Source organism: Equus caballus, chromosome 1, assembly GCF_041296265.1.
Source record: "Equus caballus isolate H_3958 breed thoroughbred chromosome 1, TB-T2T, whole genome shotgun sequence".
NCBI classification, from domain to species: domain Eukaryota; kingdom Metazoa; phylum Chordata; class Mammalia; order Perissodactyla; family Equidae; genus Equus; species Equus caballus.
This window is the reverse complement of record NC_091684.1, coordinates 45486704-45507628: the sequence shown is the minus strand read 5'-3', so window position 1 is coordinate 45507628 and position 20925 is coordinate 45486704. Positions and strand designations below refer to the sequence as shown.

General features: G+C 34.0%; 1 protein-coding gene across 3 annotated transcripts in view; it reads left to right on the top strand.

Annotated features, from left to right (window-relative positions):
- The window catches only part of PCDH15 (protocadherin related 15), a 952630-nt gene that overhangs the window by 497234 nt on the left and 434471 nt on the right, over window positions 1-20925 (top strand). For all 3 annotated transcript variants that reach the window (XM_070262649.1, XM_070262641.1, XM_070262642.1), the window contains one exon: window positions 20271-20390. In XM_070262649.1, the coding sequence (XP_070118750.1) occupies window positions 20271-20390 (120 nt within the window). The remainder of the gene's footprint in view (window positions 1-20270; window positions 20391-20925) is intronic.

Genomic DNA, 20925 nt, shown 5'->3' with positions numbered 1-20925 from the left:
ATTTCTCATTATTGTCAGGAAAAAGGTCAAATATTTCCATCAGCTGAGTTTCGAGGCCTTCCATAGTTTGACCTTTTGTCAATGTATTCTTAACTTCAAATTCTTTCTGATAATGCCTCACTCTGTTCAGATTAATTTCATCGTGTCTCACAAATATTTCCATTACTTGGGCTTTGCTCACACTGTTCATTTCAGTTAGAATAGGATCCTCCTTACCTTGCAAGTCTCCAAGTTTTCTTCATCTTTTAAAGTTTAACTCAAGCCCTGTTTCCATTTCCTATTTCTGTAGTCATCCTGGACTATTTACATTCATTGATCTTCAATTTCTCCAAACCCTAATGGTTTTCCATTGCAAAAACCATTGCATTGGCATTTCCCTATAGCCACCTAAGGCAATTTTATCCCACTGATACTATGGACATATCTTCTATGGTTTGATTGTATAGAATGTGTGTCATTGATGATCATATTTCCCCCTTTGATTTTGCTCCTACTCTCTCATATCTATTTTCTCAAAAAGAAGCAAAAGCTTATTTAAACCTCAAAACATAATCACAAGTAAAAAGTGAAGTTTAGCAAGTTTTCTCGTCCTTCATTTATGTGAGCAGTTCTTCCGTAGTCGTAGCTCTTAGTTGAATTGGCTTTAATGTATAGCTATATATTCACTGGGAAAATACACTGCAATTGTATATGCATATATGTGTTTGTGTGTGTGTGCGTATCTGTCTCCTGCAACTATAATGCTTTCTGTAAAATAAATTAAATGAAATCGATTTCACTCTGTGAAAGACTGAAAGATCTTTTCCCTGCTATTTCCCCTTGTAGTACAAGACATGCAGTTAATGCAGTTAAGACAAGAAAAATCTAAAAGTTTTTCAAAAAAAGATTATGCAGAGTTTAACGGATTGTTGGTGTCAAAATATTTTACGCTTCATTACAATCCAAAAGACAGGTATAATGTCATTATCACAGATTTATAAAAGAAGTCACCAAAATTAAAGTGCTGATTAGTCACCCTCCTTCTTCACTATGAGAAAACTAAGATGGGAGCAGTAGGGTGAATTGGCTATGTTACACAGTAAACTGTTGGTCACAAAGTTGAGAATAAAATGCAAGTCCTTAGTTCAAGCATCCTTACACTACTTATTAATAGACATCCTATAATGTTAAGTTATAACCACTTTCATGTAACGGATTTTGAAAACAAATATCAAGCTTTATACTTATGGTATTATATCATAATATTATAATCACAATCAGTACTTTTATGAATGCCTTAAATATCAGTCTCTTACACTCTTTGTAATCATGTTCTTCTATTACTGTGTCAAGAATTTGCTAAAACATTAATGGCTGTATCTAAATGTTGAGCAAGAATTATAACAAGGTTTCTATTTCCCTGTTTGTAAGACTTCTCAAGTATTTTTGTATCTTTGGGTAATTGGCAATTCTCAATTAATTTTGGACAATTGTTTCATTAAGTACTTAGTCTAGTTGGTTTGAAGAGCAAATTGCACAGTCAAATTGTTACTGATCATTCTTAAGCAACTTTTGGAAGATAAATATTTTCTGGCAGCAATGTCTTTACTAACACATGCATCCCATCGCACAAAACTCCTTTTGACCTAATAAAAAGTAAACAAGGGCAAGTCAAGGCAGACATAATGTTTCCTTGGGCCTATGAAGAATTAATCTCAAGATAATATATAGGTTATATTTGTCCTGGTCTTTAATGATCTCTTCACAGATGGGGTAATTTTTTTGTCAATATTAATTTTTCTCTTTATCACCTTGAATATCACCTTAAATGTACTTTGCTGCTATGACATGATGTGATTTATTGGAGATAATTTGTTGGCACTTTCTGGAAGAATGTTTCCTTGCATTTCTCTTGACAGGTAGATGGTTTACAGTCTCTTAGAAAGGAAGGAAGGAGGGAAGGAAGAAAGAGGGAGACAGAGTGAGGGAGACAGAGTGAGAAAGGGAGAGAGAGAAAAAAAAATCAAATTTTCAGTTATTTTAAGCCTATAATCTATAGTTTAGATAGCTTTTCATTTTCTTTTACTTTGCTTTGAAAATGTACTTACTGCAATATGCTTTGTAATTCTTAATAGATTAAAAGTAGTACACAATTTCATTGTATTATGTAGGATGTGCTTTATTTGTGTGATATTTTCCATCCTTCTACTCAAATAGAGATTACTTGTAATCTATTTAATTCTTTCCACTTTGGAAAGGAAAGGATTTAGTCCAGATATTGCCTATGCTTTCCAGAAAATGTACCTTTCTTCATATTTCACTAGTCTATATATTGTTTAGATTAATTATGGTTTGTTATTTTATAGTTTCATTTTGTTTATTTAATTAGGTTATTTAATTAATAACATCTTTGCTTTGGATATTACTTTTAAAAAATAAAATTTATATGTGTAATAAAATTGTCTTACATTGGGACAAAAGCGGTTGAGAGTTCTAAAACTATGGGTGATTTTTAAAATTTTTATGGTTTCTGAAATTTCCATAATGAGGTGATATTTTTCCTATAGGATATACAAATTCCTAAGAATATAAAAACACAAAGCCAAATGTAGGCAATTGACATGGAACACAATTAAATATAAGAATTCAGAAATCTTAAATATAAACAGATGGAAGTAGATATACCATATAGTCAGTTACCGTGCAAAAGCTGATTTAGGCTATACTATTATCAGACTAAATGGACTTTATGGGAAAACACATTGGTTGAGAATAAAAGGAACTTTTCATAATGATAAAGATTCAATTTGCCACAAAGTTATGGCAATTGTGAATTCAACTGAGCTTAATAATATGGCCTCAGAAATAATAAAGTAGAAATTAATTGAAAGAATTAAAAGAAAAATAGAAAAATCTGTTATCATTAAAGAATATTTTAAAACATGTGATAGGTAGAAAAATAGCTCCCCAGAGATGTCTATACACTAATCCTTGGCAAAAGAACTTTACAGACATGATTAAGGTATGGAAGTTAATCAGGAGATGATCCTGTATTATCCTGGTGGGCCCTATCTAATCACATGAGCCCTTAAAATGAGAGAACCTTCTCTGGCTGGAGCCACAGAGAATCAAGGGAAGAGGCAGCTGAAAATATGGAGCAGAAGGAGAGAGCAAAGGGAATCAAAGAGTGAGAAGGACCCAACCCGCCTTCGCAGGCTTTCAAGATGAATACAGCCTTGAGCGCGGATTGCAAGCACATTCTAAGAGCTGAGAAGGAAACCAGCTGGGAGCTCCTAGGTCCCTTAGCCCTAAAATGGCAAAAATAATAAACTCCGCCAATAACCTGAATGAGTTTGGAGGTGAATTCATTCCCAGCGTCTCCAGAAAGGAGCCCAGCCTGCAGACACCTTGATTTTTAGCTTGGTAGACCTGCCTCCAACTTCTGACTGATCTAACTCTGAGATAGAAAAGTAGATATGATTTTAACCCACTAAATTTATGATTATTTGCTATGGCAGCGGTAGAAAATTAATGCAAAACCACTCAGTAATTGACAAAATAGGTAAAGAAAAAATAGCAGTAAGGGAATAGAAGATTTGAACAAAATTGAGCTGGTAGGTTCTTATGGAAGAAACACTATGCTCAACAACTACTGAACTCATTCTTTTCAAGCACATGGAACATTTAAGAGAATTTACCAAATGTTAGGCTATAAAGGAAGTGTCAACATATTCCAAATGACTGAAATTATACAGAGTATGTTTTCTCATCACAGTGCGATTGAGCTTAAAAATCACTAAAAATAACAGAAACAAACTAGAAATTTCCCATATATTTAGAAAATGACATAAAACTCTCATGATCACAAATGGCATTATTGTATATGTAGAAACCTGAGTATTTACATAGAAATTATTACAGTTAAAAAATGAACTTGGCAAGTTTGCTGGAGACAAGATCAATATTTTGTAAAATAGAAGTAATTTTTTATAAACTGGCAAAAAATAGAAAATGAATTTTAATAAGTAATCCCCTGATCCTAGGACCTAGCAAAATGGAGTTTCAATTAATCCATTTATTTTAAGTTAAATTGAGCTTTTTTTAATTGATTGGTATCTGAGCTAACATCTGTTGCCCATCTACTCTTTTTTTTTTTTCCTTCTTCTCTCCAAAACCCCACTAGTACATAGTTTTATATTCTAGGTGAGAGTGCCTCTACTTGTGCAATGTGGGATGCTGCCTCAGTATGTCCTGATGAGCAGTGCCTTGTCCCATGTCTGCACCCAGGATCCAAACCCACAAAACCCTGGGCCACTGAAGTGGAGCACATGAACTTAACCACTCTGCCACGGGGCCGGCCCTCAGGCTTTTAATTTAAAGGAAATAAGATCCCATGTATTGGTAAAGATAGGGAGTAACCATAACTTGCATACATTGTTGGTGGATGAGTAAGTTGGCACAATTACTTGGGAAATCCATTTGTATTGTCTACAAAAGTTGAACAGATAGATACCTTATGACTCAGCAATTCTGCTCTTGTATATATACCCCAAAGAAATTAGTACGTATGTCCACCAAAATATATGTGCAAAAAGGTTCATGGAGATTTCTCCATAATACTCAAAAACTGGAGACAGAGCAAATATGCATCTAGATTTGGTTTATCATTTACTAGTTGCATTTAGCTTTAAAGAATTTTTAATTTTCTCTCTGCTTCAATTTTCTCACCTAAAAAATGAGAATGCAAATATTAGAATATCTACTTTATAAAGTTTAATAAATACATATAATAAATTTTAAAACAGAAAAGAAAAAACACCCCACAGATTTTCAGTGTATCACACATTTCCTATATATTTTGTAACTATTTTAAGAGCCTATCTGAAATGGGTTTTCTTTATACCACCTATCTACACCTGATATCATATATGTATTTATTTGTTACTTGTATATCTGCCCCATTAGAACTGAATCAGTGTTAGAGCTGGGACTTTGTTTTGTTCATTGACAGTGCCTGGCACATTGTAGGAGATCTATAAATAGACTTATCAATGAATTATGAATGGTACAGTCATGAAACAGGAAAGTGTTATTTAACATATGTGTTCACTTTGATTTTTCCTGAGATAAAAGAGTGAGAGTTTGTTTTGAGTTAAATTTGAAAAGAAGCTCGTACATGGTAAAGATTTTTAAGAAACACGTAAAACTTTTCTGGATTATTGTGATAAATTACATAGGTTAACACAACAGTGATGACAACAAAAGAAACACTTTTTTTTAACTTGGTAAATATGAGATATGTGAATTATAGTCCTTTTTACATAATTCTAGAGGGAAATTATGTATTTGGGTGAATTATAACACTTTTACATAACTCTAGGGGGAAATTATGTATTTATTCAGATATGACTATTATACTGCTTGAGAAGTTTTACCCTACTTTTCATGTCCCAGGAAAACTAAAGTGATATTGATTAAGTTACATTAATATAGTCCCCTTTGACCAGATGTCCCTATTTTTTCTACAAGACTTTCCTACATGCACAGCTTTACGAGGCTCAGTGCAGAGGGTCCCAAGTGCATCACAGTCAATTCATTAAATCGATGTTTGATCAAGTTCTTGAAGTTCTTAATAATAGGAAATAGAGGATGCTTCATAAATCTAAATTTAAAATGCCATTTACTATTTAGGAAGGTGAAGTTAGCAGTTTAAATAACCTTGGGTTTCAGGAACAGTCTAGTTGTCTCATAATTATTGACATTACAAGTATAATGAAAATCATATCCTGGTTAAGAGCTTAAATATCTGTAAACTTTAGATTCATGATAATTTTGTATTTAATTTTCTTCTTTTATTATTAGGCATACTCATTAGGAACTAACTTTATATCAGATCAATTTTAAATTTATTCTCACCAAAATTTGTTCATAGAAAGATTTTTGCACAGATCTTCTTGCCAATTTAGCGGCAGCATATCTCCTGAAGTTGAATGGAATAAGGACGGGTTACAATATTAGTAGTAGGTTAATTCTAACAATTATCATTTATTGAGTACATTTTTTAATGCTAAGTGTTTTCCATGAAATATCTCATTTAAAACATTCATATCTATGCATGGACTCAAATTATGTATATTATTTTCATTATATGGACGAGAAAGTACAGAAATAGAGATGCACTTATTAATTTATATTTATTAAAATGCCCAAGCATTTATTAATTTCAGTGCTAATAAGTGGCAGATCTAAGCCAGAAACTGAGGCAGCCTCGCTCCAAAACTGAGTGCTGGATCACCATATTGTACAAAGGCAAGAGAATAATAGAGCTCAGATATACATAGAAAATTCCATGCAGTTTTGAAAATACTTATTTCTTCCCCATGTCTTAAAATAAGGTTTTTCTGAAAAGTAAGGAATAAAAAGATAAGACCATTAACATGAATACTACTAACACTAATTCGATAAGAGTCACATGTGCTGTTTGGTCTAACTTATCACCTTGATTCACAGTTTAATAAAATAATTTTGTGCTAGGTAGAGTTATGAGACAAGAACAAAGCCTTTGGACTCAGCATTACCTATGTTCCAATTTCAGGATGATCACTTTCTGTATGCATAATCACAGAAAATTGATCAATTTCTAAAAGGCTTGGTTTCCTCAAGGGAAAAAAACCCACTGTATCTAGGTTAGTGATTGAAGACTATAGGACATGGAAAATTTAGAGTGAAGCCTGTGGTTCTGGGTACATTCTAGGGACTCAGTGAATGGTAGGAATGGCGACAATAGTGAACTTCCTGCTTATATCCAGCAGTCTCCAGCTCTATCCAATCCTGCTTCCCAAAACTTAATTTGCAAAGTAAGATATACCTGAATATTTTCACCATGAAACAGTTCTCTTTGCTGAAATGTTTTATTAATTTAATTTTAACTTTACCACCTTTTTTAGGATAATAGTTGTACACCTTATATCCATTCTAACTATATTGCCGGTATTGTATATGTGTGTGTATATATATTTTTAATACTTTTTCTATAGAATGTCTATAGGTTCATGAAGAATTATAAAAAGTAATGTAAAGATGAGCATCTTGATATTATTCATGTACAATAGTTGGCATACCATAGAGGGTATTTCACATTAGCTGGTATCATATGCAGGTTAAATTAGGATTTTTATTTTACTTTACTTTAAATGCTGTCATACTTATTTCTCCTGACATGGCATAATCATGTCCTTCAACAATACCCATTAGGTTAATGCGCTCGTTAATTTTTAAAAATTGGGTTCTAAAATATTTTAGTATTTTTTTAAGGTTTAAATGAATGATTAAAAACATTTTAATGATATTATCAATCAGCAGGAACCAAAAGCTGAACTTTAGCCAAATTGAACCATAGCGAAGTATGAGAATCTCTCCCTTGGTCTCTCTTTCGTTCTCTCTCTCTCACACGCACAAGTCTACCTCATTTAATTTTTTGGGTAAGAGTTGGTTCAAATGTATGTTATATATTTATACAAATTAAATGTAATAAAAATGAGTAAAGTTTTATTATCTTTAAAAAACTTTTTCTTATAATAAATGATATGTTCAAGTGTTGGACTTTGTTATAATGAGAGTGGCCATGGAAATGGTCTGTTTATGACCATATTTTCTATTATTTATTTAAACAGTTTCCTAACTATTTAGACCTAAGTGATATTTTAGTAAAGGTAATGGATTGCCCATATAGTCCACATCCAATGTCCCTTATTGTTAACATCTTTCATTAAGATGGCACAGATTTTCAACAACCAATGAATGAACAGTGAAACATTATTAACTCAAACCCATATTTTATTTAGATTTCCTTAGTTTTTACCTAATGTCCTTTTTTTGGTCCCAGGACCACATCTATGATCCCATATTACTTGTAATCATCATGTCTCTTTAGTCTTCTCTAGACTGCGGCAGTTTTTTACTTTCTGTATTTTTGGTGACCTTGACGGTTTTGAGTACTGGTGAGAAAATCTTTCTTTTTAACATATATATACTATATGCTATATATATAGCAATTTATACTATAAATTGCTTATGTGTACAAATACCATATAGTCATATACATAATATATATTATATATCACATATATAGATATATGAAACTATTTTTTCTCTATCAGTGAAGACTAAGTTGTACAAATGAAACCACTTAAATTCATAATACTTTATTATGTATTTCCTAAAAGCAAAGGCACTGCTCTACATAACTGTATCATCAAAACCAGGAAATTACATTAATACAGTATTAGTATATAATTCTTAGATCCCATTCAAATTTTTCTGAGTTTTCCATTAAACTCTTTTTTGGTCAAAGATTCAATCTAGGATCAAACATTGCATTTAGTTACCATGTATTTCCAGTCTCAATCTTAGTACTTTAGTATTTCCTTGACTTTAATGACCTTAATAATTTTCAAGAGTGGTAAAGTTTATAGAAAATTTCTCAGTTTAGATTTACCTGATATTTCCTCATGATTATAGATTTTGTTTATGAATACCACAAAAGTGATATCGTCTTCTGCATAGTCCATAATAAAGAGACAAGCAATGTCAATGTGTCCTGTTACTGATAATGATAGTTTTTATTACTTTGGTAAGAGTATCTGCCAGCTTTTCCACTATATTTACTAGTTATTTTGTACCTAACAACTAATAAGTAATTAAAACTATTTTGTGGAAGATGACTTTGACTTTGTAAATATCCTGATCCTCGTCAAACCTTTACCCAACATTTTATTTACTGATTTGTGAAACATTGATTTTTTGCAAAACCATTGATGAAAAGGCAAATTACTGTGGTTGGATATATTTTCTTCCTTCTTCTCTTTGCCCTTCAAGCATTTATTGAGTGCTTTTTCAGGCATTATGCAATGCACTAGCAATAAAGATTTGATTACTAATGAAAAAGTTAGCATTTTGAAATCATGATGAATTTGGGAATTCATGAAATAATTTGCTTATTGAGAACCAATCTGTTTTCAATAGTAATAATTATTTAATATGAGATGTCTATAATGCAGGGACTAGCTAAGTTGAATTTCTTTGCCCTTCTGTAAAATATCTCAAAAGTATTTTTCCTTAGGGCCAAACCTAATTTATCTTTGGTGGAATACATAATCCAAATTCTGTCATTTCAGATTATCTGTTTATCTTGGGTTCTATTATGTGCCAAGTTATATTTATTTCCCCTTTCATTTCTCTTTTTCTCAAAAGTTTAATAACTACAAATATGAAATTTCTGAAATAATACATTTCACAGTTCCTGAGAATTAACATTTTAAAGTTAGACAATCTGTGCTGCAGTCTTTCTCTACCAAGTATTAGAATTATGACATCAGACAGAAGCTCCCTTAGCCTATGATTCCTTAACTATAAAATAAGTATAACAACAAAAAATAATGTCACAAAGTTGCATTAAGGATTAAAAGAGATAAAGTTTTTGGAGCCGGCCCCCTGGCCACGTGGTTAAAGTTGCACATGCTCCACTTTGGCCTCCTGGGCTCATGGGTTCGGATCCTGGGTGCGAATCTGCTCTGCTCATCAGCCATGCTGTGGAGGCATCCCACATACAAAGTAGAGGAGGATTGGCACAGATATTAGTTCAGGGACAATCTTCCTCAAGCAAAGAAAGAGGAGGATTGGCAACAGATGTTAGCTCAGGGTGAATCTTCCTCACAAAATAAAAAGAGAGAGAGAGAGAATGTTTTTAAAGTACTTAGTACAGGGTCTGGTGATCTTTTCTTTCAAGTCGTCTCTGACTTGGATATATGCTTTAGAAATAGTAATGTATTTGAAAACCAAAGGGGTCTCCACAATTGAATTGCAAAAAGATTTGTAAACAGGCAGTACTTAGGGGAACAACATTGAAAACTTCAGCTTTTACTCACAGTGATGAAATGATGTTATCTCTGAATCTATTCAATTTGAGCTTTCACTTTCGTAATCAACCTCTCTTAGTTTTGAGCTCTTCTTTCACATTTCCTCAGGACTGTATCATCTCCTTCCATTTAACACATGCATTTTTGAACATCTGTTCTTATCAGAGTCATTCTCATAGATCTAAGAGCACAGATGGTCTCCATGAAGAAGCATAACAGTGAGATTCCATATACAGTTAACTATTTTTTAAATACATTTTATATGTTTTCTTTACATTCTCTAGATATAATTAGGTGATTTTTAAATACAAGTTAAGTAATTCTTTTTTTTTTTAGAAAAGTGGTCCATCATATTGGAAACTTGATAAATGTTTTCAACCACTCAAGGAATAAAAATCACTGGACCTTCAGAGCCATTCCCATCACAGAATTTCTTTGAACAGACAGTGCTAGCATTTAATCTACAGCTCACAAAAGCTTCTGAAGAAAGAAAGGAGACTAATTCCTAGTTCCTTTTACTTGTCCTCATTTTCTTCCTCAGCAGATTAGGCACATTCTTTCTGGGAAGCAAGAGACAGGTACAGTAGGAGAGGAAAAAAGAGAAGGAGATTAAGGCAAGGGAAAGAAGCACATGAAGATGTGTTTTCTACTTTAAGCATGTAAATGGGATTCAATCTTCCAGCTGCTTTAAAAGATTCAACTATTCAACTATTTAACAACTTTCAAATTTAATAAAGTCTTTCATCCATGTATTCTCTCTCTGCATGTATATGTGTAAACACATACATACACACACATATATTTTAGCTTCACTGAATTAAGTTTTTACTTAAGATGAGTAGAGCACTTGTCATTCTCTCTAATAATAATCCTTTATCTTATTTTGAAAATACTTATCTACGTGAATTTGCCTTTAATAATTTCTTCACAGGAAATGATTTTCAACATTAATTGTTTAGCTTTTATGATAAAAAAATGGAGTCAAGATTTTATACACAGTTGTAAAAACCATACTATGTAAATGGGAATATGAAGAACAAATGTAATTCCTTTCTTAATTTTTCTCTTGGATTTGAATAAATCATTGCAAGATAACATCTACTGAATGTGAATTCAAGAATGTGTACTCTTTGCCATCAATTCTAGAAAGTTTTAAGATAAATGTTAAATAGTCACTTGCTTTGGATAAATCTTTGAATAAAATAAATATTATATTAACAAGTTAATATAAAAACAACATAATAGTCACAGAAACAATGATTTTGCCCATAATAATCTTTCAATAAATAATCATAGATTTAGAGATAATGTAATTTCATCATTGTGAGAAAAAACTGGAGTTCTCAACAATGTGTACCTGTGTATAGATTCATCACCCCACTTCATTTGTGGAGACCCCCTTGCTTTTCAAATGTATCACTATTTCTAAAGTATGTTTCCAATGTAGGAATAACTTGTAAGATAGAGTCATGAAATTACTTTATTTGAGGAGGAAGTTAAAGGCTGAATTATAGCAAAGGATGAATGGCTTCTAATTTGGAAAGATTGTTATTATGGAAGCTGATCTTCAGACCATACAGTGTAATTGAGAAGACCCTCAAAATAAGTGTAAGGAGAGAAGAGAGTAATCATTTTAAAATAGGTTTGTCGTCCAGGACTACATAAATTAGAGTCCAGGAATTTACAACTTCTTGCATAGATGACTATGGAAGCACTTTGGGTAATCTTCAAAGGATCATGAAGTATGATCAAAGTACCAAAAGATTGTATGGTCCCTGTTGCAGTTAAATCAGCAATTTTTTCACAGAGTGTTACATAGTGGGTATACAGATTTTGGTCATTTAGAACATGGGAATCTAATCTTTACAACTGCAAAATCAAATACTCAATTTTTTTCTTCACTAATGAGAAACTAGATCAGGGATCTATTAGTTCCCTAGAGAAACAGAACTGATATGTAGGTAGATAGGTAGATAGATAGATAGATAGATAGATAGATAGATAGATAGATAGACAAAGATATAGCAAGGGAGATTTATTATAAGGAACTGTTTCATGTGATTTTGGAGGCTGAGAGATCTTAAGCTCTACAGTCAGGAAGCTGGAGACCCAGGTGTGCTGATGATATAGTTCCAGTCCAAAACCCAAGTCTGAGAACTAGGAGAATTGATTGTGTGTAACCTCTAGTCTGAATCTAAATCAGAGTCAAAAGAAGACAGATGTCCTAGCTCAGAGTCAAGCAAGGAGAGTGAATTCTTTCTCACCCAGCTTCTTTTATTGGATTCAAGCCTTCAATGGGTTGGATGAAGCCAACCCACATTTGGGAGGGCACTCTGCTTTAAGCAGTCTACTGATTCAAATGTTAATCTCATCTAGAAACACCCTCACAGACACACCTAGAATAATGTTTAACCAAGTATCTGGGTAACTTGTGGCCCAGTCAAGTTGACACATAAAATTAACCATCATAAGGGATATGGATCCATACTACACAAATGCAAGAGAATAGCATAAAATTGAAGTCTCATTGTTAATTAAACATGAGAGAGTGCCTCCATTTCACTAGCAATGATAACTTTTACAAAATGATACCTTCTGATGGGTGTTTTTTTTCTTAAGAGCATAATTGGTTTGAATTGGCTATCTAGTAGACAGTATATCAGATAACGATATTGGTATTTGAAAAATAAACATGTATTAGTCTAATATAGACTGATATGTAATCTTACTCCACTAAACATAATGTTTCTGCTTTGATCATTTCTATTGATATGAAGCCATCACCAGCTACCATTGATAGTGTTTCTGTCACTAAATTATTGTTATTATAGCAAAATCATTATCTAGTGAATCCTATTTCAGCTTATCTATTGTCCACACCCCTTCAGATGTTCTGTCTCTCTTTAGGGCATAGGGAAAAACAAAACAGTTGGATTCTTGATCAAGTATGTAAGAAAATAAAATCTCATCGATTGCATTTTAAATCATTCCTTATGGTGGCTTTTCCTTGGGCAGGTGTCCAAAGCTAGATAATACCATCATTTTCTATTAATGATTTCCCAGTTAAAGTGGTATTATTTTAGTTATACTTATTGTAAAATGTACTTTTCTTCTGGACTCTAGTAAAGTGTCTCTTTAATCACTAAAAACATCAAAGTCTATTAGAGGCGTTGGCTGGAAATACATGTGAAAAAGTATTTTAGATAACCAGAAATTATATAGTTTAGCATTTTATTTCTACTGAAATGTTTGTTTTCATGTAGATATATTACATTAGACTCCAGGAAATATTCAGTGTATGCAAATACCAGGAGATTATTGCTACCCATAAATATAAGGGGATTGATGCCAGTGGCATTCTCCAATCACTAAGTATATATATTTAACAAAATATTATGATTTATGGAGTGCTTTCCAACATTTATCCTTCCCAATATTTTATTCAAAGTGGCAGCATACCATTTCTTTGCTGAATATAGATTTGGTCTAGAGTGAAGTCAGCATCATGGTGGTATAAGATGTTCCTCCTTTAAGTTCCCCTTTTAACAAATAAAAATCAGTATCCATCCATGAACAAAAGTACCTCTTTGGTAGTTGTGGGATTTAGCACTATATGCCAAGGGACCTGGAAGTAGTCCCACCCACCTGTGTATTGGGTAACAGGCGGACAGACCTCAGTTTGGCCATGGATTCAGCAGAAGCCAGGGAACCAGCCCTAACTGCTCTCAACCATGGTCTAGGGAAACCTGGAGAATGCTGGCTTGCGTAGATACCTATGAAGGAGAAGGCTTCTCAAAGAGAGATTCTAGCACTCCATTAGAACAAAACTTAATACGAGTTTGAAGGTAAGAGGAAGTTTGCCAGTGCCACCCCTCCCTCCAAGGTGACAGAGTCCTGGGGCTATACTAGCCAGTGGGACCTCTCTGGCAGGGGAAAATCAGTGTCTTGCTACCCAAGCTGTGTCTGATGCTGCTGGAGAAACCCATTACTCAGGGAGGGAGGAGGTTAGGAAAGAGACAGATAGGAATATCAAAGGTCTTGAAAGGGATGAGGTTCCTACTGACTTTGTTCAGGACTCCAGCAGGATGCCAGTCCACAGGCTGCTTAGAGAACCTCATACACGGATCTCCCCAACTGGCCTGTGGGCATGCCCAGTGGCCCAAGTGCTAAACCCACACTGCTCCCTCTCTGTGCTCGACTCTTTGTGCACACTCCTAAGTGTGGTGGTGAAATTGAGCTTTGCAACAGCAAATATGTTCAGAAAATCAGGCCAGGGACTGTGGGCAAGGGAGAAAACACCAATTTGACTGTAGCACTACCTTCTGAGAAAACAGAAGTTTCCAGCAGCCAGCCTGGTGAGTTGTAACGACTGTAAAAGACGTACAAGCTTAAGAATTCAGCCACGCGAGGTAGCAAGAATGTGGAACAGGTGTATTCATGTAAGGTTGAAGAAAATCCCAAATGTGAGCAGGACCAACAAAAAATATCTCCAACTCAATGATGATTAGGGAAGATTTGAAGAAGTGTCTGCTACTTTAAATAAAAAAGCTGCAGCCCCAAACTCCAAGGCACATGAGGAATCAAAGAAACAGGTCATCACCAAAAGATAACAATAATTCTACAGGAATTGAACTCAAAAACATAGAAATCGGTGCCTTATCTGATAAAGAATTCAAAATAACTGTTTTGAGGAAAGTAAATGGGCTACAAGAAAACACAGAAAGACAGCTCAAGGAAATTGGGAAAACAACACATGAACAAAATGAGTTGTGGAGCTGAATAATTTAATGAACAACATGAAAAATACGATAGAGAATATCTATAGTAGAATAGACCAAATATATTACATAAAGTGCTTTTAAACAGAAGCACACATAAAACAAGGTCATGCATCGATCAGTTGATGAAAACGTTGGAAGCAGAGGCTTGTAGGAACCTAACTCTGTGTCCCCCTAGCAAGGTAATAACCTTGTATTTCCCTGAGGAGCCATGTTCAGTATCTGTGAATTCAGTGTTCATAGCGACTTCATGGAACATAACTACCATGAATAGAGAGAATCAACTGTATTTATATGAACCTGTGAATACAATGCTTCTGCGGGGAAGTATTGTAAGTAAGCTTAATGAAAACAAATGTTCTCTTTTTAGAGCATTGTTCATAATTTTTAGGCCGGCTTGAGTAGCTATGGCTCACAAGACATCCAGACACTTTACTGAGAACCGCTCACCTTTTACATTTACACTCTAATTTCTCTTATACATCTTCTTGAAATACTGAATTTCCTTGCTCTGATTATCTTTAACTTTTACATTTGCATTTATCTATGTGTTTTCTATATTTTCCAGTAGCTGTATAAAATCATTTGTGAAAAAAAGACATGAACTAAATAAGGAAGAGATACCCTCAGGCAGCTACCCATGCTGATAATCATCTCATGCATGGAATGCTCATCAAAAAACTAAATTTATATGTTTGAGACTTGTTGAAATGTTAAAGGACACAGAACATGGCCACCTGCACGGCAGATGTGCCCTGAAAACTGTGAATAATCATGTATAAGGCAAGACATTGTAATAAACAACCTGACCATCATGTGAAGATTTTCAACGCCCATGTAATATTCAGAAATTCATAAAGCACCAGTGTACTACGTCTCTTGTAATGAGAATAAATAATGGTGACATGTGTGAATTTATCTTTATGTAATATATGTGTGCATTTGTATGCGTGCGTAGATATGTATAGATTTCTGTTGGGTATATATATAAAAATAAATTAATGAAATAGGATGGTGAAATCTACTATTTTTGGAAAGCATTTTGTGTGCTCCAACTCTCTTTTGCTTGTTTGCATCTGGTATGGGCCATCTCATTGGAGCCTTTTTAGCCTTGAAAGACCTTCCACATTAGCACAAAATGCCTTCTCTACTTTTTTTTTTTTTTTTTTTTTTAGCTATTTCTCTTATATTAGCTTCAAACACTTCAAACCCTAGCTTTTATTGGAACAGGTCCACCATCTGAGTGGCAGATCATTGACAAATGTGTGCAGGCCAGTTTCTGAAACACTTTAGTATTGCATTTTACATGGGTTTGTCTATGTGTGGACGTTTGCTTATTCTCATAGTACAAATGAGTAGGAATAATCTGTGCTAAGATGTTTGGCCTCAATGCACAACTGTGGAAGAGAGCAAAACTCGCTAGTCTATACAAATACTGAACTAATGACTTGGCGTACTACCTGAGTCCTCTGCTGTCAACAACTAAATACCACATTTTCCAAGTTGGGGGAAAAATCTTTAATCTAATTTTTACTGAAATTGTAAACAGATACAGCACTGTGAATGAAATAGGATGCTGAAATCTACTACTGCTATCCTAATGCTGCCCATTTAATTTTCAAGGATATAAAGTCTTTATTTAAAAAGAGCTTAATGGGCCTGCCCATTGGCATAGCGGTTAAGTCCGCGTGTTCTTGTTCACCAGCCTGGGGTTCACCGGTTCGGATCCCGGGTGCAGATATATGCACCGCTTTTCAAGCCATGCTGTGGCAGGCATCCCACATATAAAGCAGAGGAAGATGGGCATGGATGTTAGCTCAGGGCCAGTCTTCCTCAGCAAACAGTGGAGGATTGGCAGCAGATGTTAGCTCAGGGCTAATCTCCCTCCAAAAAAAAAAAAAGAAAACAGAGCTTAAAATTCTATTTAGAGATCATTCATAACCTTATTTGATATCATTATAGAAATGATAAGGTTTATTCTCTATTTCCACAGCTGGGCAATTGTTTCTCTTTTATTTTCCATTCAAAAATATACACTAAAAGAATTTATTATAGAATCATATTTCTACTTGTAATTTCAAGGAATAATAAAAAATATATAAGCATATAAATTCTTTGAGGGACAATTATATGTGGTACCCCAAAATAAGCTAAAATCCTAAAATGAGAGGGATTGGAATTGAATTACTTTTTTAATTAACCATAAATAGCAACCACAAACAAATGCATTGTAAGTCCTTTTTCAATAACAATCTTTGTTGAACTTTGTCACCAAGCGTATTTTTTAAAGGCAACCAAAGAAAAATAATGTGGGGTTTATTTTAAACAGCTAGATATTAAAAATTATATGTATTTATAAATGTGATTTTTAAATGGTGAGAGACTGTCCGTGATGAAGAAAACCATTAATTGACAATATGTTAAAGCACTTCTATGTTGACTTTTCTGAGTTTCAAAAACATTTGGACAGCTAAAGAAAAATACAGATATTTTTCATAGTTAGAGTCTTTGATTTTGCAAATGTGTCTTTGGATTTGCAAATATTACATTGTAAGAAATAAAATCCTTCAAACCATCTATTCCAGCCAAATACTGTCATATAATGTTTATTTCCAGAAACTTAATCTTGAATAAGACTGGAAAAATTAGAAAATGTTGAGATTTAGAGAATATTATACTTTATTTTCTCCCTTACTAAAAACAGTTCTTTTCTTACAACAATTGCCGTTCTATTACTTCCACCAAATCATCAGGGTGGTTTCATTTATGTCTTGGATTCTGAGACTCAAATGTCAAGTTAGTTCTTTTCTTTTTTTCTACACACATAGGTAATACTTCAAACTTTACATCAGGTCAGATCAAATTTATGTTATTAAACCAGCATGAAGAAAATCATCTACCTGTCTTTACATAATTTAAAATTTCCCAAAGAAAATTATCATTGTGTAGTAAAAATGCATTTGAGCGTTAGAGAAACTGTCATACTATCAAATGAGAGGGTGGTAAGGCTTTTGTTTGTTTGTTTGTTTTAATTTTAAATAACTTTGATATGTGATCACTAATTGAAGTCCCAAAATTTCACAATGTATAGATGATGTACTGCTTATTCTGTTGCAACCTTTCTTTAAATTAGAAAACCTCTTAAAAAATAAAAAAAACCGGGGGCCAGCCTTGAGGTGTGAGTGGTTAAGTTCAGCGCACTCTGCTTCGGTGGCCTGGGTTCGCAGGTTTGGATCCTGCGTGCAAACCTACACCACTCATCAGCCATACTGTGATGGCGACCCACATACAAAATAGTGGAAGATTGGCACAGGTGTTAGCTCAGGGCTAATCTCCCTCACTGAAAAAAAAGGAAAATTGGTTTTAGTAATGATGAGTAGATATTAAAAAAATCAATGTTATAGCAAATTTTCCTTCATGTACGTATTAAGTGGGCTAGCAGAATTGATTAAGTAGGGAAAGTGTGGTTTCTTTCAGCACTCTTTCTGCTCACATTTGTTGCAAAACTCTTGTTTCCCTGGCTTCCAGCTGCTCATGGATCTCAGGAACTTCAACATTTTGGTACATGGTCTAAGCAATCCCTGGACCTCTTATGCTTTCCCTGTAACACCAATTTTATTGCCTGGGCTACGGCACTTCAGGATCCTGCTCTGTAATGAATCAAGTACAATAGTATATGTTGTCTCAGTGAGTAGGTTGAAAGAGATGGACACATTGTTTCAAAATTTCCAGACACTTACTGTTCCAATTTTTTCTGTTTGTTTCATTTTGTCTTTGTTTTGCTTCATTTTGATTTTTTAATTTAACCCCATAATACAGTTATGTTCTTTAGCAGCAAGGATCTTTGATTAAGTACTTTGTTTATTGTATTAGATATCGAGAAACAAATCATTCTCATTCAATTTTAAAATTTCATAATTTAAAAATCAAAGCCTAGCTACATAAGAATGGATAAATTTTTCTAAGAGAGTACGATGACTTTTGGAACGAGATTCCATTAAAAAATCTTAAAATGTTGGCTTGGAAACCTTTTAATTGACTAACATTTCCATGAAACCCATCCTGCTCTGGTCTCTCAGTGTTCTTACGTGTCTAGTTAAACCACCTTCTCTCACTTCATTCTCCACTCTCTTTGAGCTGTAGTCAAAGTTTGCCTTTTAAAACTGTCTGCCAGGAGGGCTGACTTTATAAAGATCCACCACTTTATACTTATGGTTTATTTCTTTACTCATAGTTGAATTCTTTTTCTAAATCAGAAGTTGAAAACGACTGTGGTTGCTGTGCCAATGCACGTATTTTGTTTAGCCCATTAAAGTCATAATTTAATTTTCTAAAATCTGCCATCAACCTTAGAACCAAGAGATTTCACATAAAATTAGAATATTAGAAGACCTAGTAACATTGGCAACACATCCCATTATGGCAAGTATTTGCTAGGGCCGAGGAGCAGCTGCCACTTTAGAAGGAGCATGTGCTCCCCAGTCGCCATCATTCCCATCAGGTTTGCTTCACTCATTTACATTACCTGATGGATCCCTGTAGACATTTGAGTCTGTAGTGCTGAAAATAGAAGTCAATGAGACGACTATTTTTTCTTTCTTGGAAACTGTTTGTCCGTGAAGGAATCCCATTTAAAAACTAACAAAACATATCTCACAACAAAATTTAAAAATCTCTGCTCTTTAGAGCCAAAGGGCTTATGTTTATTGACAAAACTTATTTATTCATGGTGACAATACAATGATTAGGGAAGAAAAGTGTAAAATGTAAGCACAAGAAAAACGTGCACCATATTCTGACGCTGGTGGAGAGTGATATATCAGGGATGGTTTAGAAGAGGGTGATACCTAGTTAAGTTGAAATGTAACTAATGAGTAGGATTCCAGCTAAAGCTTGAGGGACTGCAGACTCTGGATGTAGGAATATATTATGCAAAGACGTACAGATAGGAGAAAATAGTGATTCTCCGGTTGAGATCAATAAGAAATAAAGCTAGACACTTAGTCCAAATGCCAAATCATGGTCTTAGACGCCACATTTAGTTTTGTTGTTGTTTTAATACAAAATGAAAAGATATGAGCACTCTCTCCAACTCTTGTCACATGATAGCTTTCTACTCAACCAATATTGCAATCACTGAAGAAATTTCCAGCTTTCTCTCTCCTCTGATAGACAGGGAATCCATTGTCTCCAAAGCTCTTCCTCAAACTTGCCACTTGCGTGTAACTACACCCTGGATTTCATTGATCTCTCTGAAGTGGATTTTGATTTTGAAATAAAGTAACTAACTTCCTCATACAATTTAAATTCTAGCTTGTAGGTAACCTAGTGCATCAAGGTTTTTAAAGGAGGAACAACAGACACATTTTCTCCATGGGGGCTAAGATGCTAATCGTCATAAATTGGTCCAAATGTGCTTCCCACTGAATCAGGGCCTTCCATTTCTTTACCCAAAGCAAGGCCCATGATGTTGGAAATTTCAGACTTTATAAGAACTCCTATATGTGTAATAAAGGGCTGGTTTTTGTGCTGGAACACTTCTAGCGTGCAGCTGATGAAATAAGAATTGACAATTTTTCTTTCATTTTCTTTTCAGCTCACTCCAGTTGGCACCACAATATTTACAGGATTTGCAGGAGACAATGGAGCTACAGACATAGATGATGGCCCAAATGGACAGATAGAATATGTTATTCAGTATAATCCAGCTGATCCGGTATGTAAATACCTACTTGCAGTAGGACTTTACTATGAGGAATAAAGTTAATGTTTCCTTCAGCTGATATTTATTGTATTGTTCTGTTACTCAGCTTCTGGAATCATATTAGTAATCATACTATAATTAAACATTATCTCAAAATTACATTCTTTTTAATATTTGTGATGTACTTTTGAAAGCTAATTTTTGGTGATATTTGTCAGTAAAAGTTTAAAATGTATTTATAAGTAAAGTATGCCATTTCTACTAAATTGCCATGATCCTTGTGGACCCCTAAGCATTCTAAACAAATCAATGGAGATATAAAAAATATGATGCATATGCTTTATGGAGCTCACAAATTAATATCACCATGCCACTTCTCCACATAAACACACCCCAGACACATCTCTGGTGATGACAATCCCTGAAAATCCCAACCATCCCACCAATCAAAGCTAAAGTAGAGAAAAGGACAAAGCCTCTAGCCATAGGCTTTTTTCCTTTTTGCATTAGACCATGGGATTTCTACATTGTTTTCTAGGCTGTGAAA